General features: G+C 48.4%; 1 protein-coding gene across 3 annotated transcripts in view; it reads left to right on the top strand.

Annotated features, from left to right (window-relative positions):
- Positions 1–16,095, top strand: part of LOC144607437 (3',5'-cyclic-AMP phosphodiesterase 4C-like) — a 150,225-nt gene that overhangs the window by 23,785 nt on the left and 110,345 nt on the right. Inside the window, exon 3 of one of the 3 annotated variants that reach the window (XM_078424293.1) lies at positions 2,731–2,936. The exons of 1 other annotated variant lie outside the window; for it this stretch is intronic. In XM_078424293.1, coding sequence (XP_078280419.1) covers positions 2,731–2,936 — 206 coding nt within the window. Of the gene's footprint in view, positions 1–2,730; positions 2,937–13,136; positions 14,350–16,095 lie in introns of those variants that run through there. One more of the 3 variants, XM_078424294.1, reaches the window with a different exon arrangement.

The following is a 16,095-nucleotide window of genomic DNA, read 5'->3' on the forward strand; positions in this document are numbered from 1 at the left end:
GGAGCACGTGGCCGCTGGCTGGGTGAGGTCACGTGGGGCGCGGGGCGGTGACGTCACCCTTTGTCCCTTATTTGGGAGCGAGGAAGTTGGCAACCCTACTAATACGGGACAAGGGCGGTCCCGTACGGGACAAACTAATTTAGCCCATAATACGGGATATCCCGGCTAATACGGGACGGTTGGCAACCCTATTTGTAACTGTTGGCGCCAGAAACATGGTGACCCTTGTGTACTGCATTCAAGAGAGAGCTAGATAGAGCTCTTAAGGATAGTGGAGTCAGGGGGTTATGGGGAGAAGGCAGGAACGGGGTACTGATTGAGAATGATCAGCCATGATCACATTGAATGGCGGTGCTGGCTCGAAGGGCCAAATGGCCTCCTCCTGCACCTATTGTCTACTGTCGAGGTGAGGTTGCTGCATGGTTTTACTGGGTAGGATGCATAACAACGCATTTCACAGCACCTCGGTTCATTTCACTCAATAGGTTCATTCATTGTTCTTTATCTCTCCACATCACCATCTATATCTCTCATTTCCCTTATCCCTAACCAGTCTGAAGAAGGGTCTCAACCCGAAACGTCACCCATTCCATCTCACCAGAGATGCTGCCTGTCCCGCTGAGTTACTCCAGCCTTTTGTGTCTATCTTGAGTTTTGTGAAGATGTGACCAGAAAGGTCAATGTCGGCGGAGCTGTAGATGTTGTATATCTGGACTTCAGCAAAGCATTCGACAAGGTTCCACATGCTAGGCTGCGCTGGAAGGTTAGATCACTCTCCAAGGAAAGATAGCTGAATGGACAGAAAATTGGTTCCATGGAAGGAAGATGATGATGGTGGATTGCCTCTCAGACCGGAGGCCTGTGACTCAGCTAGAGGCCTCCTGCACCTATTGTCTATTGTCTAATGTCTATTGCGTGCCTGCAACCCTAGATCCCTCTGCTCTACAACACTCCCCAGGGCCCTACCATTCACTGTGTAGGCCCTGCCCAAGTTACGCTTCCCAAAATGCGACACCTCCGACTTCGGCCCGGTACGGCCACGGGACGGTTCAGCGCCAGGTGCGGCTCGGCCGCGGGGCCTTCCATCGCCCGGCGCAGCTCAGCCGCGGGACTTTACATCGCTGGTGCGGCTCGGCCGCAGGGCCTTCCATCGCCCGGCGCGGCTCGGCCGCGGGACTTAGCTGCGTACGGTACGGCCGCGGGGCCATCCATCGCCCGGCTCGGCCGCGGGATGTTTCAGCGCCCGGTGCGGCTTGGCCGCGGGGACTTGGGCGTGGGGAAGAGAGCGGAAGTTTTGTTGCCTCCATCACAGTGAGGGGGTGTTTGGAGTCACTGTGATGGATGTTTGTGTTGGGGTTATGTGTCTTGTGTTCTTTTTTTTGTGTGACTGCTGGTAACGTAATTTCGTTCGGTACCTCGGTACCGAATGACAAATAAAGCTCTGTATTCTGTATTCTGTATTCTGTATTCTCTGTGATAAACTCCGTCAACCATTCCTCTGCCCACCTGGCCAATCGATCCAGATCCTGCTGCAATCTTTCACAAGTACCTTCACTATCAACAATACCGCCCACTTGAGTGTCAGCTGCAAACCTGTTAATCAAGCCTTGTATGTTTACATCCAAATCATTGATATAGATGACAAACATTATTTGAGGGAATACCAAATTTTGCCACCCTTTTTAATTGTGAATCTCTGACTGATGCAAATTCATTGATGTATGTTTTTAGTGACGTATAACTCTTAATGATTCTGAATTTTAATTCGATTTAAGAAGGCACTCAAAACGTAGGAAGAGGTCACTTTCCTCTTTTAATAAATTGCTGAGATGTGACTCTCTTATACACGTGACAATAAACGGAACGGAACTGATCTGACAACCTACTGCTGCAGGAACTGTTTATGTTCCTGTTTGCAAGGTCTCTCGGGAGTTCCATGCAGACACAAGGAATTGCAGATGATGGTTTATTAAAAAAAAGACACAAAGTGCTGGAGTAACGCCATGGGTCAGGTGGGATCTCTGGAAAATAATGAGATAAGGAATGGGTGGCGTTTCGGGTCAAGACCCTTCTTCAGACACCCTCTCCACTGCCTCAGTTTGAAGAAGGGTCTCGACCCGAAACGCCACCCATTCCTTCCATCCAGAGATGCTGCCTGACCCGCTGAGTTACTCCAGCTGGAGTAATTGTGTCAGTCTGCAGTTCCACCCTGAACATAGGCACGGAAAGCTGGAGTAACTCAGTGGGTCAGACAGCATCTCTGGAGAAATGGAATAGGTGATGTTTCGGGTCGAGACCCTTCTCCAGACCTGTTTCTTTTATCTTTCATCCACTTGTTCTATATCTCTCTACATCATCATCTATATCTCTCGTTTCCTTTCCCCCTGACTCTCAGTCTGAAGAAGGGTCTCGACCCGAAACGTCACCCATTCCTTCTCTCCCGAGATGCTGCCTGACCTGCTGAGTTACTCCAGTAATTGTGTCTGTCTGCAGTTCCACCCATACACATAGAAACATAGAAAATCGGTGCAGGAGGAGGCCATTCGGCCCTTCGAGCCTGTACGCACCGCCATTCATTGTGATCATGGCTGACGGTCCACAATCAGTGGCCCGTGCCTGCCTTCTCCCCATAAACCTAAACCTCAATGGTTGATCCCATCCAGCGTTTTGTTGCGAATGTCCTGCTGGATTTTTCACCGTGTTTTTCCTGCGTCTCCACCCCTTTCCCAGAGACTCCGCGATTCCCCGGACCTGCTGACACCGTGCCAGCCCTCCACCTACGGCCTGGTCAAGAGACGCTCGTCCGGAACGCTGCAGCTCCCTCCGTTGTCGTGGCGACAGTCCAGACTGTCCGACGGATATCGGACCCTGCAGGAAGACTCGGGACTGAGGATCAGCATTCCCGTTCAGGGGGAACCTCAACCAAAGGACACCAGGTAGGATCTGGTCTTCCTGGCAACTATTGCCCAAGGAATGTGCGGGAAGGAACCGCAGAGAAACATGGAGAATAGGTGCAGCAGGAGGCCATTCGGCCCATTGAGCCAGCCCCTCTCTCTCCCCCCCTCTCTCTCTCCCCCCTCTCTCTCCCCCCCCTCTCCCATTCAATATGATCACGGCTGATCATCCACAATCAGTACCCCGTTCCTGCTTTCTCCACACATCCCAGTGTTCTGTCGAGACACTGGCCGAAGGAATTAACTCTCCTTCGCCCTCCACGGCTGCTGACTGACCTACTGAGTATTTACTTTATCTGAGTTTGGTTTTTATTCCTGAGAGCTGGCAATTGGTAAGCAGCTGTCTGATGAATGTGCAGGAGGTGACACCAGGTGTTTCAACATGAATAAATATTGAAGTTCACCCCTAATCATTTTCAAACACACGGGAAATTTGAAGGTTATCAGATTTTATTTAATTAGTTTTTTGTGTTTTTTGCAAAAAGTCACAGGTTGGCTGACAGTCAGTCGGAGGTCTGTAGTTAACACCATTATGTTCGGCTGTGAGTAATTGTACTCTGCTCCCTTGTTTACCCTGGACTGATTCTGATAGCATGCAAACATCACAGGGCAATAAAGATTTATTGGGGACAAGGTTATCTGAACAACAGACGATGTCATAGAGTGACGAGCGAGCGCTGTGGGAGAGAGGAGGGCTTTTGGGAGGGGAGGGGAGGGGAGGGGAGGGGAGGGGAGGGGAGGGGGGCAGAGATAGAGTTTATGAAGGAATGAACTGCAGACGCTGGTTTAAACCGAAGATAGACACAAAACGCTGGAGTAACTCAGTGGGTCAGGCAGCATCTCTGGAGAGAAGAAATAGGCAATGTTTTGGGTCGAGACCCTTCTTCAGACTGAGAGTCAGGGGAAAGGAAAGGAGAGATATAGACGGTGATGTGGAGAGATATAGAACAAGTGAATGAAAGATAAAAAGAAACAGGTCTGGAGAAGGGTCTTGACTCGAAACATCACCTATTCCTTTTCTCCAGAGATGCTGCCTGACCCGCTGAGTTACTCCAGCTTTCCGTGCCTATGTTCAGAAATGGAGTTTAGTTTAGTTTAGAGATACAGCGTGGGAACAGGCCATTCGGCCCACCGTGTCCATGCTAATCCATAATCACCCTAAACTCGCACTATCCTACACACACTAGGCAAAATTTACAATTTTACCAAAGCCAATTAACCTACAAACTTGTATGTCTTTAGAGTGTGGGAGGAAACCGGAGCACCCGGAGAAAACCCACGTGGGTCATGGGGAGAACGTACAAACTCCGTAAAGACGGCGCCCGTAGTCGGGATCAAACCCGGGTCTCTGGCGCTGTGAGGCAGCAACTCTACCGCTGCGCCACCGTGTCGACCCAGGTTGAGGGTGGTTTGAACAAATGGGAGAGAAATGGGAGGGAGATAAAATGGTGGCAAAATTAGACCAATTTTAAAGAAGGGAAGATGCAGATCTAATACTCTCCCAAATCCCATTCTGCCGTGTCAGCAAGGGTGTTGGTCTGAATTGGATTTACAGTAAACCAGCCACAAGATTACACTCTTAAAAAAAAACCGAGTGACTAATAAGGAAATATATCCTTGAAAAAACAGAAGGTAGACACAAAATGCTGGAGTAACTCAGTGGGTCAGGCAGCAGCATCTCGGGAGAGAAGGAATGGGGGACGTTTCGAGTCGAAACCCTTCTTCAGACTGAAGGGTCTCGACTCAAAACGTCACCCATTCCTTCTCTCCCGAGATGCTGCCTGACCCGCTGAGTTACCCCAGCATTTTGTGTCGACCTTCGATGCAAACCAGCGTCTGCAGTCTTTTTTCCTACACTTGAAAAAACAGGAATAGGTTTGCTGGACTCAAAGTAAATATCTTAAATCGTTTTTGGGTAGAAAATTAAATCGCATTAACCGGCCAAGACAGATGACTTTCATTAAGTGCAGAATTAAGTTGGAGAGAAGATTCTGCTCAGCAATCAAAGCACACAGATGCACCATGTGTCTCCTTGATTAGACCGCGTTGAGGAGAGTGATATAATGATATTATTGCGCTGGGTGATCTAGGAGGATGGAGTTATTGTGGCTCTGGGCTCCATTCAACCCATGAAGTTGATTAAAAATAGGAACTGGACTCAAGCTGGTCAGGCGGCATCTCTGGCGAAAAGGAACAGGTGACGTTTCGGGTCGAGACCCTTCTTCCGATCTGCAGTAACACCATCCCCGCACATTAACACTATCCTACATGCACACGGGACAATTTACACTTCTACCAAAGCCAATTGACCTACAAACTTGCACGTCTTTGGAGTGTGGGAGGAAACCGGAGCACTCGGAGAAAACCCACGTAGGTCACGGGGAGAACGCACAAACTCTGTACAGACAGCACCCGTAGTCGGGATGGAACCCGGGTCTCCGGCGCTGTGAGGCAGCAACTCTACCACTGTGCCACCGTGTTATTAATACTTAAGATTAGATATAATCCAACTGAACTTATCCAACTTAATTCAGCACTTAATGAAAGTGATCTGTTTGTCTGGTTAATGCGATTTAATTTTCTACACAAAGTTCAGTTGAGCTTATAGGACTTGGTATTACAATCCCTACTGTAATCAGCACCTTCTTAATCTCTTGAGTGGGTGTAGGGGTAAAAAATCTAATCATTCATCTTATTATTGTTAATGATATTGTTATGAACAATTATTATTAATAATAACAGTTCCAATAGACAATAGGTGCAGGAGGAGGCCATTCGGCCCTTCGAGCCAGCGCCGCCATTCACTGTGATCATGGCTGATCATCCACAATCAGTACCCCATTCCTGCCTTCTCCCCATATCCCTTGACTCCGCTATCTTTAAGAGCTGTATCTAACTCTCTCTTGAAAGCATCCAGGGAATTGGCCTCCACTGCTTTCTAAGTTAGAGAGTTATTTAATTGAGATAATTAAACTAATTTTCCAAGTTATAAGTTTTGTTAACTTGGTGCCAAGGTAAAGAAGCTGAATCATTCTCTTGTGCTCACTCATCTCTGTTGCTTGTATAAGAAAATAACTGCAGATGCTGGTACAAATCGAAGGTATTTATTCACAAAGTGCTGGAGTAACTCAGCAGGTCAGGCAGCATCTCTGGAGAGAAGGAATGGGTGACGTTTCTGGCCGAGACCCTTCTTCAGACTCCAGCATTTTGTGTCTATCTTGGCTTTATAACTGTTGCATTTTAATTTCTCACGTATGAAAACGCCCACTCCATCTCAAACTTGTCAAGCTCCTTTGTAGTTTACTTTTTTAGATTAGAGATGTCAACTTGCCCACACTGGCCAACATGTCCCATCTACACGAGTCCCACCTGCCTGCGTTTGGCCCATAGCACTCTAAACCTGTCGTACCTACGTACCTGTCTCACTGTTTCTTAAACATTGTGATTGATAGAACCTGCCTCAACTATCTCCTCCTGTAGCTCTTTCCATTCACCAGCTCCTCCAGCACTTTGTGTCTTGTTTTGGTGTCAACCAGCGTCTGCAGTTCCTTCCTACACACAGGAGCCTTTGCCCCACTCACCCATTCACTTGCACCATGGCTAACTGTGTTAATGAAACTTGCCTCGGCTTCCTATCATGTAAACCCCGTGCCCACAACATTTTATTCCACTTTAATGTTGACATTCTCATTTAATCCTGCTCATTCTCCACACCCTGGCAAACAACATTCACCCTCTGTCGTCTCTTCCCCGCTGTGATCAGAGAGCTTACAGAGACTGAAATAATCTGGACGATTCTGTGCGGGTTTATCTGACTGACCTGTGGTCAGGCGGTGAATCTGTGGAATTCTTTGCCACAGACGGCTGTGGAGGGAGGCCAAGTCCATGGATATTTCACAGGCAGAGATAGATATATAGATTCTTGATCAGTGCGGGTGTCAGGGGTTATGGGGAGAAGGCAGGGGAATGGGGTTAGGTGGAAGAGATAGATCTGCCATGATTGAATGGCGGAGTGGACTCGATGGGCCGAATGGCCTAATTCTGCTCCGATCTTTAGTCAGAAGGTGGTGAATCTGTGGAATTCTTTGTCACAGAGGGCTATGGAGGCCAAGCCAGTGGATATTTTTAAAGCAGAGGTAGATAGATTCTTGATTAGTGCAGGTGTCAGGTGTTATGGGGAGAAGGCAGGAGAATGGGGTTAGGAAGGAGAGATAGATCAGCCATGATTGGATGGTGGAGTGGACTTGATGGGCCGAATGGCCTAATTCTGCTCCTATCACTTATGACCTTATGACCTCATGATTACTTGTGACCAGTTTAGTGCTTTTAAATAATGCAAAATGCATTGAATTCAAAGTGAATTAAGAAAATAGCAATATCTGTAACTTGCCTGCCTTGGCATGAGAGTGTATAAATACAGAATCAATGTCTTTCATCAAATATTGCCGCATTGTCAGCATGTCTGAGCGTTTGCAATAGAGCCATAATTGCCATGCACAGCGACAGGTTTAGGATGCTGGGGGAAATTGGCCATTTAAATAAGTGCAGATCCTGACACAAATATCCATAATTTCCCCACACAGTGATTATTCCAGTCACGATGATCGTACTTGCGTTTATCCGACTGATTCTCAGCTTGCGTTTGCATGGGGCATTTTTCTTGATTGGTGCGGGTATCAGAGGCTATGGGGAGAAAAGCTGGAGAATGGGGTTAGGAGGGAGAGATAGACTAGCCATGATTGGATGGCGGGGAAGACTTGATGGGCCGAATGGCCTGATTCTACTCCTATTCCTTATGACTTTATAACTGCGTAACCTGTCCTCGAATACACAGCAGTCATCATTCTTCAAGCATTTGACAAGATCCTACATGTTAGGATTAATTTAGTGTCAATGACTATCTCAAAGGTGGAGGGATTTAGGTAGGGTATTGGGAACGTCAGGATTGAATTGCTTCAATGAATGAATGAATGAATACTTTATGAATGAATATTTTATTGCCTTGAATGAGGCAATATCTGATTGGGAATGTATTGAGATCACGGAGCTTCCTAGAATTCAACGAGGTTTGAAATTAAGGAGTGAAGACACTTTAGACTTTGGAAATACAGTGTGAAAACGGGCCCATTGGCCCATGAAGTCTGGGCCGAACAGCGATCGCCCTGCATACGAGCACTACTAATAAGCAATGCGGGCCATTGAGGTGACATTAAGGTGCAACAAGAACTGACATTGGGCGGTCACGGTGGTGCAGCGGTAGGGTTGCTGCCTTACAGCGAAGGCAGCGCCGGAGACCCGGGTTCGATCCTGACTACAGGCGCTGTCTGTACGGAGTTTGTACGTTCTCCCCGTGACCTGCGTGGGTTTTCTCCGAGATCTCCGGTTTCCTCCCACACTCCAAAGACGTACAGGTTTGTAGGTTAATTGGCTTGGTAAATGTAAAAATTGTCCCTAGTGGGTGTAGGATAGTGTTAGTGTGCGGGGATCGCTGGTCGGCGCGGACCCGGTGGGCCGAAGGGCCTGTTTCCGTGCTGTATCTCTAAACTAAACTAAACTACAAGAAGGTTGTTAGCGTTGTTATCAAAATGTGACCCCGTGGGAAATATTGTAGTGAAGGTACCTGCATGTATTGGCAAAGAGTGATTGAATTCTCTGGACTCAGTTCTTCTGACCCGCTTGTAAACTTGATTTGATCCAAAGCTCCATGGTCCAACACTTCAGTGCTCATCAGGTCCCCACTGTGCACGTTGAGTTTTAAATTTTAAACTCAATTTTAAGATTCTCAGTAGGAAAGAAACTGCAAATGCTGGTTAAAATCGAAGGTAGACACAAAAAGCTGGAGTAACTCAGCGGGTCAGGCAGATCAAGCAACTTCTCTACATCGGCAAGACCAAACGCAGGCTCGGCGATCGTTTCGCTGAACACCTCCGCTCAGTCCATCTTAACCTACCTGATCTCCCGGTGGCTCAGCACTTCAACTCCCCCTCCCATTCCCACACTGACCTTCCTGTCCTGGGCCTCCTCCATTGTCAGAGTGAGGCCCAGCGCAAATTGGAGGAACAGCACCTCATATTTCGCTTGGGTAGCTTACACCCCAGCGGTATGAACATTGACTTCTCCAACTTCAGATAGTCCCTGCTTTCCCTCTCCATCCCCTCCCCCTTCCCAGTTCTCCCACTAGTTTTCCTGTCTCTGACTACATTCTATCTTTGTCCCGCCCTCTCCCCTGACATCAGTCTGAAGAAGTGTCTTGACCCGAAACGTCACCCATTCCTTCTCTCCGGAGATGCTGCCTGACCCGCTGAGTTACTCCAGCTTTTTGTGTCCACCTTAAGATTCTCAGTGCTATTTTCGAATCTCTCCATGGCTTTAGTTTAGTTTAGTTTAACGATGCAACATGGAAGCAGGCCCTTCGGCCCACTGAGTCCACGCCAACCAACCATCACCCATACACCAATTCTATCCCACACACACCAATTTTACAGAAGCCACTTAACCTACAAAGCTGCACGTCTTAGGAATGTGGGAGGAAACCGGAACACCAGGAGAAAACCCACGTGGTCACAGGGAGAACGTACAAATTCCGTACAGACAGCACCCAATGTCAGGATTGAACCTGGGTCTCTGGCGCTGTGAGGCAGCAACTCTACCACTGCACCACCCTGCCCTTGACTTCCCTGTTCTTTTTCACCTCTGTTCTTTCCCAATTTTTCTTAATATTCTCACGTATCCAACTATTTGTGTGTGTCTATTTATACCAGGGAGCAAGATAAGATCAATTCTGCAAGATAAATCTCATTTTCATTCATCTAATCTCCGAATCATGGCAACAATCCTTCAAAACCTCTTCTGCAACAATCTGCTCAATCTGTTCAGCGTCAAATGCTGCCAATTAATTGGCTTTAACGGCACAAGTTATTTTTCTGACATTTTGCATTATTGTGAATTTGCCAAGTGTTTTATTTCCTTCCCGAAAGGAAATTTTCCACCATTTTGTGAGTAGCTGGATCTTTGTCTGTCAATTATCTTCACTGAGTTCTCTTGGGATCCAGTTCCTATATTACTCCATTGAAGTAGCTGTGGTTTAGTTCAGTTTGGAGAAACAGGCCCCAGTCTGCCCACACACTAGTTCTATCCTGCACACACTGGGAACAATTTACAGAAGCCAATTAACCTGCAAACTTGCACGTCTTTGGAATGTGGGAGAAAACGTTAGCAGTCAGAGAAAACCCACGCAGGTCACAGGGATACGTGGCTTTAGGGCGGTCACGGTGGCGCAGCGGTAGAGTTGCTGCCTTACAGCGAATGCAGCGCCGGAGACCTGGGTTCCATCCCGACTACGGGCGCTGTCTGTACGGAGTTTGTACGTTCTCCCCGTGACCTGCGTGGGTTTTCTCCGAGATCTTCGGTTTCCTCCCACACTCCAAAGACGTGCAGGTTTGTAGGTTAATTGGCTTGGTGTAAATGTAAATTGTCCCTAGTGTGTGTAGGATGGTGTTAACGTGCGGGGATCGCTGGTCGGTACGGACTCGGAGGGCTGAAGGGCCTGTTTCTGCACTGTATCTCTAAACAAAATTAAAATAAACTAAGGTACAAACACCCTACAGGCAACACCCATAGTCAGAATCGAACCCGGATTCTCCAGCGCTGCAAACGCTGTAAGGCGGCAGCTCTACCGCTGTGCCACCGTGCTGCCCTTCAGTCTGAAGACTGGACAGTAGGTATTGGACCATTGGCGCATCATGATGCAAGCTGGTTAAATGAGTTGAACACAAAGTGCTGGAGTAACCCAGTGGGTCAGCCAGCATCTCTGGAGAATATGGATAGGCGACGTTATGGAATATGGAAGGGTCTGGACCCTTCTGTGTGAAACGTCATCTGTCCTTGTCCTCCAGAACTGCCGCCTGACCTGCTGAGTAACACCAACACTTTGTGTTCCATGCAAGATTCCAGCCTCTGCAGTTCCCTGTGTCTGCAATTTATTCATCCTCAACTCCTGTGCTGATATAGTATTTTCTTTCAATACTGCATCATTAGGGTCTGACAAAGAATCAGATGATTTCTTCTCCAATCAGTCAGTTATTGAATTTCAGCCCATTTTGATAGTGGTGGAGGGAAACCATCCTGCAGTTTCCACTAGTGGGAGAGTCCAGGACTAGAGGGCACAGCCTCAGAATAAAGGACGTTCCTTTAGGAAGGAGATGAGGAGGAATTTCTTTAGTCAGAGGGTGGTGAATCCGTGGAATTCTTTGCCACAGAAGGCTGTGGAGGCCACGTTAGTGGATACTTATAAGGCAGAGATAGATAGATAGATTCTTGATTAGTGCGGGTGTCAGAGGTTATGGGGAGAAGGCAGGAGAATGGGGTTAGGAGGGAGAGATAGATCAGCCATGATTGAATGGCGGAGTAGACTTGATGGGCCGAATGGCTTAATTCTGCTCCTATCACGTTAGACCCTATGGCCACTGTTAATAGACAATAGACAAGAGGTGCAGGAGTAGGCCATTCAGCCCTTCGAGCCAGCACCGCCATTCAATGCGATCATGGCTGATGGAGGTTTGGAGTGGATGTTGGAAGTTTGGAGTGGATGTTTTGCTCTGAGTTCACACTGGGACAGTGGTGACACCTGGGTTTCCAGCTGCACCCTGTTCCTGCTACATCTTGAGTTCAGTGGAAGAATAATACCAGCCTGCCCATCTCAGATTGTCCTGTACATCCAACACCTCCTAAATTCACAACCCCTCCCTTCGAAACCGGACAAGGGCAATAGAACAGATGATGCCACCACCTGTCCATTGCCCTCCATGTCACACACCATCCTGTCATAGACCTATATCGCCCTTCATTTACTGTTGCCCGGTCCAAATCCTGGAGCTCCCTCCACAGTGGCACCTTCACCACTGGGACATCTCATTTAAGGAGGTGGTTCATCATCTCCTTCAAGGGTAATCAGGTCAGGCAATAAATATCACCTTGCTCGTGAATGACCATCACAAATATCTGCCTCCAGTAAGCATGGATTAGCATGTCAAAGGTTTAGTTTAGAGATACATCGCGGAAACAGGTCCTTCGACCCACCGAGTCCGCACCGACCAGTGATCCCCGCACACTGATACTATCCTACACTCACTATGACCAATTTACACTTATACCAAGTATACAAACCCAAGCCAATTAACCTACAAACCTGCACGTCTTTGGAGTGTGGGAGGAAACCGAAGATCTCGAAGAAAACCCACGCAGGTCACGGGGAGAACGTACAAACTCCGTACAGACGGCGCCCGTAGTCGGGATCGAACCCCAGATCTCTGGCGCTGCAAGCGCTGTAAGGCAGCGACTCTACCGCTACACCATCGTGCTGCCTGATGTTACGGGGAGAAGGCAGGAGAATGGGGTTGAGAGGGAAAGATAGATCAGCCATGATTGAATGTCGGTGTAGTCTCAAGGGGCTGAATGACCTAATTCTGCTCCTATAACTTATGAACGAGATTCCTCGGCCCACCAACTGGCGATCACTCATACACTAACTCCTAGGCTAGGGACAATCTACAACATTGCCACAGACGGGTCAGTGGGTATTACCGAAGCGGGGATTGAACGGTTCTTGTTTGGTGCTGTTGTTATGGGGAGAAGGCAGGAGAATGGGGTTGAGAGGGACAGATAGACCAGCCACGATTGGATGGCGGAGCAGACTCGATGGGCCGAATGGCCTAATTCTGCCCCCCTGACTTATGAACTTATGAACTTCATTTATGACATCTATTGGACCCTTCCCTTCCTGTTCAAAGTTTCCCAAATATTGTTGATGAATGAGGTTACAAGCGTGTGGGTCTTCATGAGAGAGGGAGCTGTGTTTTCACCACTGCATTGTAATCGTTATTGGTGTTCGGGGGGCGCTCTGTCGCCGGCTCTGGTTGGGGGGGAGTGTCATTGGTGTCCTTCAATCAATGAATCCACGGCAGAGCCCACGAATCAGGTTTCATTTCCACCACCTGGCGACGAATTTTCCTCGTGCGTTGATCCTCAGTGTGAGGGATTGATTGCAAGTGTGCACCGTTCTCGCTGGCTCTCCATTCCGAAGGCTCGCTGCTGGAGGCTCGAGTCAGTGGAGAGACAGAGAGAGAGAGAGAGAGAGGGACAGAGAGGGACAGAGAGAGAGAGAGAGAGAGAGAGACAGGGACGGAGACAGAGAGACAACGGGATAAATCTCGCCTTCTACTTTAGTGCTGGTGGTAGCAACACGGATGAGAATTGGACAGAATATATTGCACCTTCCCAGTTGTCCGTCGCTCAGGCGGCTGCGGTTTGGCTGTTTGTCCGTTGTTGTGTCTGGGAATCGAAAGAATCGTCGAAGCTCTCTCTCAACCCGACCCAGATGAAAATCGGATTGAAGGGAATATCACCGGGGCATTCTCGAACTCCGATCTCGGCATCCCAACCTTCGCCCCAAACCCAGCCCTTAAAAACCAAAACCTGGGGTACTAAAATATATCAATTTTAACACAGAAATGTAGGGGAAATCCGACCCCAAAAATAACCCTTTCTGAGATGGTAAAGGCTCAGTTTTTCCATTTAAAGGATAAAGTTTTATTTAACTTTGACTCAGATTATAACTTAAACGTTTAAAGTTATTTGTTTTTTTTCTAAAACGTAATCTCTAGGACTCTCGGTTGGATGGATTGTAAACCAACCGGTTTCATGAGCAGCTGCTAATAACTGACCGGTGCATAAAGAAAAAATACTCATCGGGTTTTCAAATCTTTCGGTAGATGGCTTGAGTGTATGTTAGGGTTAGAAATTCAGACGGGATTTTCTTTTCCCTAACCTGGGTGTTACTTCAATGGAAGGGAGTTGGAATGTTTGAGGCTGAAGTTTCAGCACTAGAGTTGTGGACAGCACATTGATTCAGAACAGATCGGGTTGGACCACATTTGTTTGCCTAGCTCGCTTCAGTTTTACATGCATTTGGAGTTGAGGGGAGAATGGATCGCTGCCTTTAAATATCAGTTCAGGGTTTAGATAAAGAGGAGTCTACACCGTTTGGGTCCTGCCAACTTTAACTGTTTCCATTGAAGGTGCGGCGAGCGTTCAAGTAACCCTCCCTCCCCTCCCTTCCATCCCCACGTTTCAGTTCATTCTCCCCGGAGATACAAGACATGGAACCGGGCAAGTGTTCAGCCCTGTTCCGGGAGACGGCAGGGGTAGCCAAACCTCCCAAACACCTGTGGAGACAACCCAGGGCTCACATCAAGATCAAGCAGCGGTTTTACTCGGACACCGAGAGGTACATGCGCCAGAGGACACTCGATCATCACCACCCCCCTGAGAACGGCGATCGACCCAGCCTGAAGAAGCCGCGGATGTCCTGGCCCTCATCCTTCCACGGCCTCAGACGGTAAGCCTCCACCACCCGAGTGTTCGCCCAGGGTGAGGTAGACCACCCCCAGGGGTTACCTAACACACCCAAGGGTCCCTCAAAATACCTGCTCGACCTGCCTTGTGTGCTGCCTGTGTGTGAAGGTGTTTAAATGTGTAGGAAGGAACTACAATTTGTCATTGAGTTTTGTATTCTGGTTAAATCACTAGAATGGTGGAGCAGACTCGATGGGCCGAATGGCCCAATTCTGCTCCTAGAACTTATGAATTGATTAACTTATGAGTTTGATTATCAGTTTTTACACTCTTGTTCTTAAACTGTATATAACTTGCACCCCAAGCTCAATTTTGGGTTTTACACTCCACGTTTACACCCTTTCCAGGTGCGTGCTATTTTCCTCTTTTACACCCATAATGTTTAATTTTTATATCTGATATTTTCACTCTGACTGCTGGGTTTCGTGAAACTCTGTCCCGTAATCTCGGTTGGGTGAAAGAATCTTGTTGTAGATCTTTATTGTGTAGGAAGGAACTGCAGACGCTGGTTTAAACCGAAGGCAGACACAAAAAGCTGGAGTAACTCAGCGGGACAGGCAGCATCTCTAGAGAGAAGGAATGGGTGACGTTTCGGGTCGAGACCCTTCTTCAGAGGGTCTGTACCCGAAACGTCACCCATCCCTTCCTTCCAGAGATGCTGCCTGTCCCACTGAATTACTCCAGCATTTTGTGTCCATCTTGGGTGTTTAAAGGAGATTAAACCAGGGCAAGTTTCTTTTCCACAGATGGTGGTGGGTGGGTGGCAGGGGTGGTACCGAGGGTGGTGGGTGGGTGGCAAGGGTGGTACAGAGGGTGGTGGTGGGTGGGTGAGTGGCCAGATGTGGTACCGAGGGCGGTGGGTGGGTAGCCAGATGTGGTACCGAGGGTGGCGGTAGTGGGTGGGTGGGTGGGTAGCCAGATGTGGTACCGAGGGTGGTGGTGGGTGGGTGGCAAGGGTGGTACCGAGGGTGGCGGTGGAGGCAGATACCAAAGTGGCAATTCTGAAGTTTTTATATGCAGGGATTGGGGGGATTTGCACCATGTACATGCAGAGGAGATGAGTGTGGCTTGGTGTCATGCTCAGGACTGACGTTGTGGGCCGAAGGACCTCATAAGATCATAAGATATAGGAGCATAATTAGGCCATTCGGACCACCATTCGATTGTGGCTGATCTATGTGTGCAAGCGTGTCTGTGTGCGCGCACGTGTGTCTGTGTGAATGCGTGTGGGTCCTTGTGCACGTGTGTGTATGTGCGAGTGTGTCTGTGCACGTGTGTCTGCGCACATGTGTGTATGCGTGTGTGTGCACGCATGTGCCTGTGCAGGCATGTGTCTGTGTGCACGCGCGTGTTTATGTGTGCGTGTGTCTGCACATGTGTAGGGTGTGTGTGTACACGTGTAAGTGCCACACGGCCATTATGTAAAGCAGATGAACGGTGAGAGTGTACATGGGGATATTGCTCAGTCGTGAGGCTGCTCTGTAAACCGAGAGAGGTGCTGGGGGTTGCTGCATTTTCCAGACTCCTGCAGCATCCCAATTGTCCACTGCCCTTTCACAGGTTAATTTCCCTTTCCTAAAATGTGCCCTTACATTTCATCGCTCACTGTCACCTCCACAGCCCGTGACCCTCAATGGGGGAGCTGAAGGATTTTACCACAGTCTACCTGTTTTAGCACAGACTACCTGTTTTGTCAGCCAATCCAGTGGTCTGAAGACGGGTCTCGACC

Source organism: Rhinoraja longicauda, chromosome 28 (genome assembly GCF_053455715.1).
Source record: "Rhinoraja longicauda isolate Sanriku21f chromosome 28, sRhiLon1.1, whole genome shotgun sequence".
NCBI classification, from domain to species: domain Eukaryota; kingdom Metazoa; phylum Chordata; class Chondrichthyes; order Rajiformes; family Arhynchobatidae; genus Rhinoraja; species Rhinoraja longicauda.